Source organism: Pinus tabuliformis, chromosome 6 (genome assembly GCF_031772625.1).
Source record: "Pinus tabuliformis cultivar Carrire ecotype Pingquan chromosome 6, CPIR1, whole genome shotgun sequence".
In the NCBI taxonomy this organism is placed as follows: domain Eukaryota; kingdom Viridiplantae; phylum Streptophyta; class Pinopsida; order Pinales; family Pinaceae; genus Pinus; species Pinus tabuliformis.
Window position 1 is genome coordinate 2,009,193,576 of NC_142292.1, and position 2,765 is coordinate 2,009,196,340.

The following is a 2,765-nucleotide window of genomic DNA, read 5'->3' on the forward strand; positions in this document are numbered from 1 at the left end:
CAACGTAAAAGAAGCATCCCGAGCTCACTGTAATTTTGACAACGTAAAAGGCTAGAAAGGTCAGTATTGTAACAAAGATTTTGAAACTGAGATCTAATGCGGTTGTACACCGGGCACTCTAAGAGGAAGTGATTTTCATCCTCGATGTTTGTATTCTCACAAAGATGGCAGAACATTTCCATCCATGGTGTTTTAGGAACTGCCCAACTACCCGTTTCACTATGGAGCTCATGAGAGTTCGTTCTAATCTTGGCTATATTAATTTTCTTCTTTGTTAAAATAGAGATACTTTTGATCTTCTAGGGTGGGGTTGATGATGTCCTTATAATATCTTAATTTTCACATGTGAATATTCACTTATATTTATTCATGTTTTTCTTGAAATTATTTATATATTTGGTTGCGACATGATTTTTATTGATGAGAATTATATTTTTTTCTTATTATTTTTTTATTTATGTTAGGAAAATTATTAGAAGGATATTATTAGAATTAATAATATAATTATGAAAATAAAATATTTAATTTATTAATTTAAAAAATTAGTTTAATTTGTATAATTTAATAAATTAAATGATTGGTAAATGTTGATATGTATTAATCTAAAATTTAAATTGAGCATTTTTTATATTTAAATAAATAAATCTGTTTATAAGAGTTATATTTCATATAATTTATGCAATTCTTACAAGAGTTATATTTCATATAATTTATGCAATTCTTTACATATATTTAAGTAAGAGTAAAAATGAAAATAAGTAAATTTACCAATGTTTTGGTTCCCATAAAAAATTATTCAAGCAATTGCACAAAATTTAGATAAAAAAATTATTAATGTTATTACTTTTTTCACAAGTTTAAAATTAGATAGTAGAGATTATCCACATTCCTGATCTTTTAACTCATCAATACCATAATACTTTAAAAATGTTTTTCTTAAAATTTTTGGAAAATACATAAAATAAAATTATGAGAGTCAAGTAATTCCTTACCTTTTTAAAAGTCTAATAAACCAAATTTAACCTCAGTAGATGTTTACCCTTATCATTATCATCATCACACTAGTATATTAAAAATCCATTATCATCATCACAATGGTATATTAAAAATCCATTACATTTACAAAGTTAGAGAGTAAATCTATGTTTCCCATTTTATAATAAGTGAATTTCTCAAAATGTGAGTTTGGGATAAAACGGAGTAGACCTGGGTTAAAATCGATATCAGCTAGCAGATAGTACAAAAATGTGGAGATAGAAAAAAGAAACGTGATTTTCATTAAAAAGAAAGTGCACTGGTTCAGTGAAACAAATGTATTTCTTGAATGGCGTAAATACTCTGAACAAAAGTTGTGCAATTGTTCATTAAAGTCAGTACAATAAGATATTTGCCTCTGAACAAAAATTTATGTAGTTCTTTAAAGCCAGTGCATTAACATATCCGATATCTGGCCGTCCCCTTTATCGGAGGATACTACAAAGAATAGAGTTCAATATGAACACATTTAAATTGAAATATATACAAATGAAATCCGTGCAGGCTGTGTCTATATCCATTTTGATGACGTGGATTCCCTGTTGGTCACGCTACACCGGCGAAAATACCCTCCTCATACAAGCCTTGGCAGCACACCTTGCTTCTGGATCCACAACCCTCCCGTTCTAGCCGCCTAATGCGCCTATTCACATCTACAAAATTCCTTCTGATTTCGTTGTTGCTTCCCATAATTTGGTGTTTATTTATTTCCATATCTGGCTGATGTTGTTGAGGAAGCTGTGAAGCCGAATCGACCAAATTTAGAGGCTTTACAGAGAGAGCAAGGTGCAAACTGGGTGGTAGCTCTGATCCTCCACTAACAATGGGTATTAAGGAATACCAGCTGTTGATTGATACCATGGGAGATGCCAACAAATCTTTCAATGGTATCTCAACCCATCCAACCACTTTGGATGCTCTAAACATATTTCCCACTACTTTAACTTTGCCACTCCTCTCCCTCAATTCAAACCTAACAAACTGCTTTTGCAATTCAGTAATAACATTAACGTCGTCCATAATCCCTCCGCACTCTAAGCAGAAAGTTTGGTTCCATTGAGGGTCTGACCTTGCTGTTACTTCCTTTGAATTGACTGTAATATTCTTCACCTGGCCATTGCCAGTCGAAAGATAATAGCGAACAAACAAACTGTCTCTACCTCCGGCAGGCTTAACTATAACATTTCTAGCTTCCACAATCTCCAAATTCAACGCCATACGCTCTTTCCTTCCATGGGCCTCCATCCTACTGGTGCTTGAAGCCAGTTTAATGAATTAGTTACAAAATCTTCGGGCAGAAGCTTTCAATATTAATAGTCCACACAGAAATCTCTCAAACTTCTTTTGTGCATATAAATAATCCAGAGCATACGACGGTATATATGCATATACCAGGAAATGATTTGAGCTCATTTTATCTCCAGAATCTGAAATGGGGTCGTCGTGGCTTCAACTTTTGTGACTCTAAAAGATACATTCGAAGGTAGTGGTTGATTTGATAGCAATAAACTATTGGCTAATTTCGTTAATGCAGAATGTCTGGCATACTTTCGAACTTAATACTTGATTTTATTGCAATTTTGTTAATGCAGAGTGTGTGGCAGCTATTGGACTGATTAAAGAATGGAGTAGCAGGCAGGGATGGAGTATGTGGTCACTAACGATCCTACGGATCGTGAAATTTTGTGGGCTCTTTGCTTTATTGAGATTAGCTTTATTTTAATGTGATC

General features: G+C 32.9%; 1 protein-coding gene across 1 annotated transcript; it reads right to left on the reverse strand.

The window, feature by feature from the left end:
* Positions 1 to 1,284: 1,284 nt before the first annotated feature.
* LOC149267316 (uncharacterized) lies at positions 1,285 to 2,410 on the reverse strand. The gene has a single exon (XM_089398506.1). It carries the CDS (start codon positions 2,278 to 2,280, stop codon positions 1,582 to 1,584), a length of 699 nt encoding a protein of 232 aa, XP_089254632.1. The 5' UTR covers positions 2,281 to 2,410; the 3' UTR covers positions 1,285 to 1,581.
* Between the last annotated feature and the right edge of the window lie 355 nt (positions 2,411 to 2,765).

Excerpts from the sequence above, each read along its gene's own strand:
- LOC149267316 (XM_089398506.1), bottom strand. The coding sequence starts at position 2,280 with ATGGAGGCCCATGGAAGGAAAGAGCGTATGGCGTTGAATTTGGAGATT.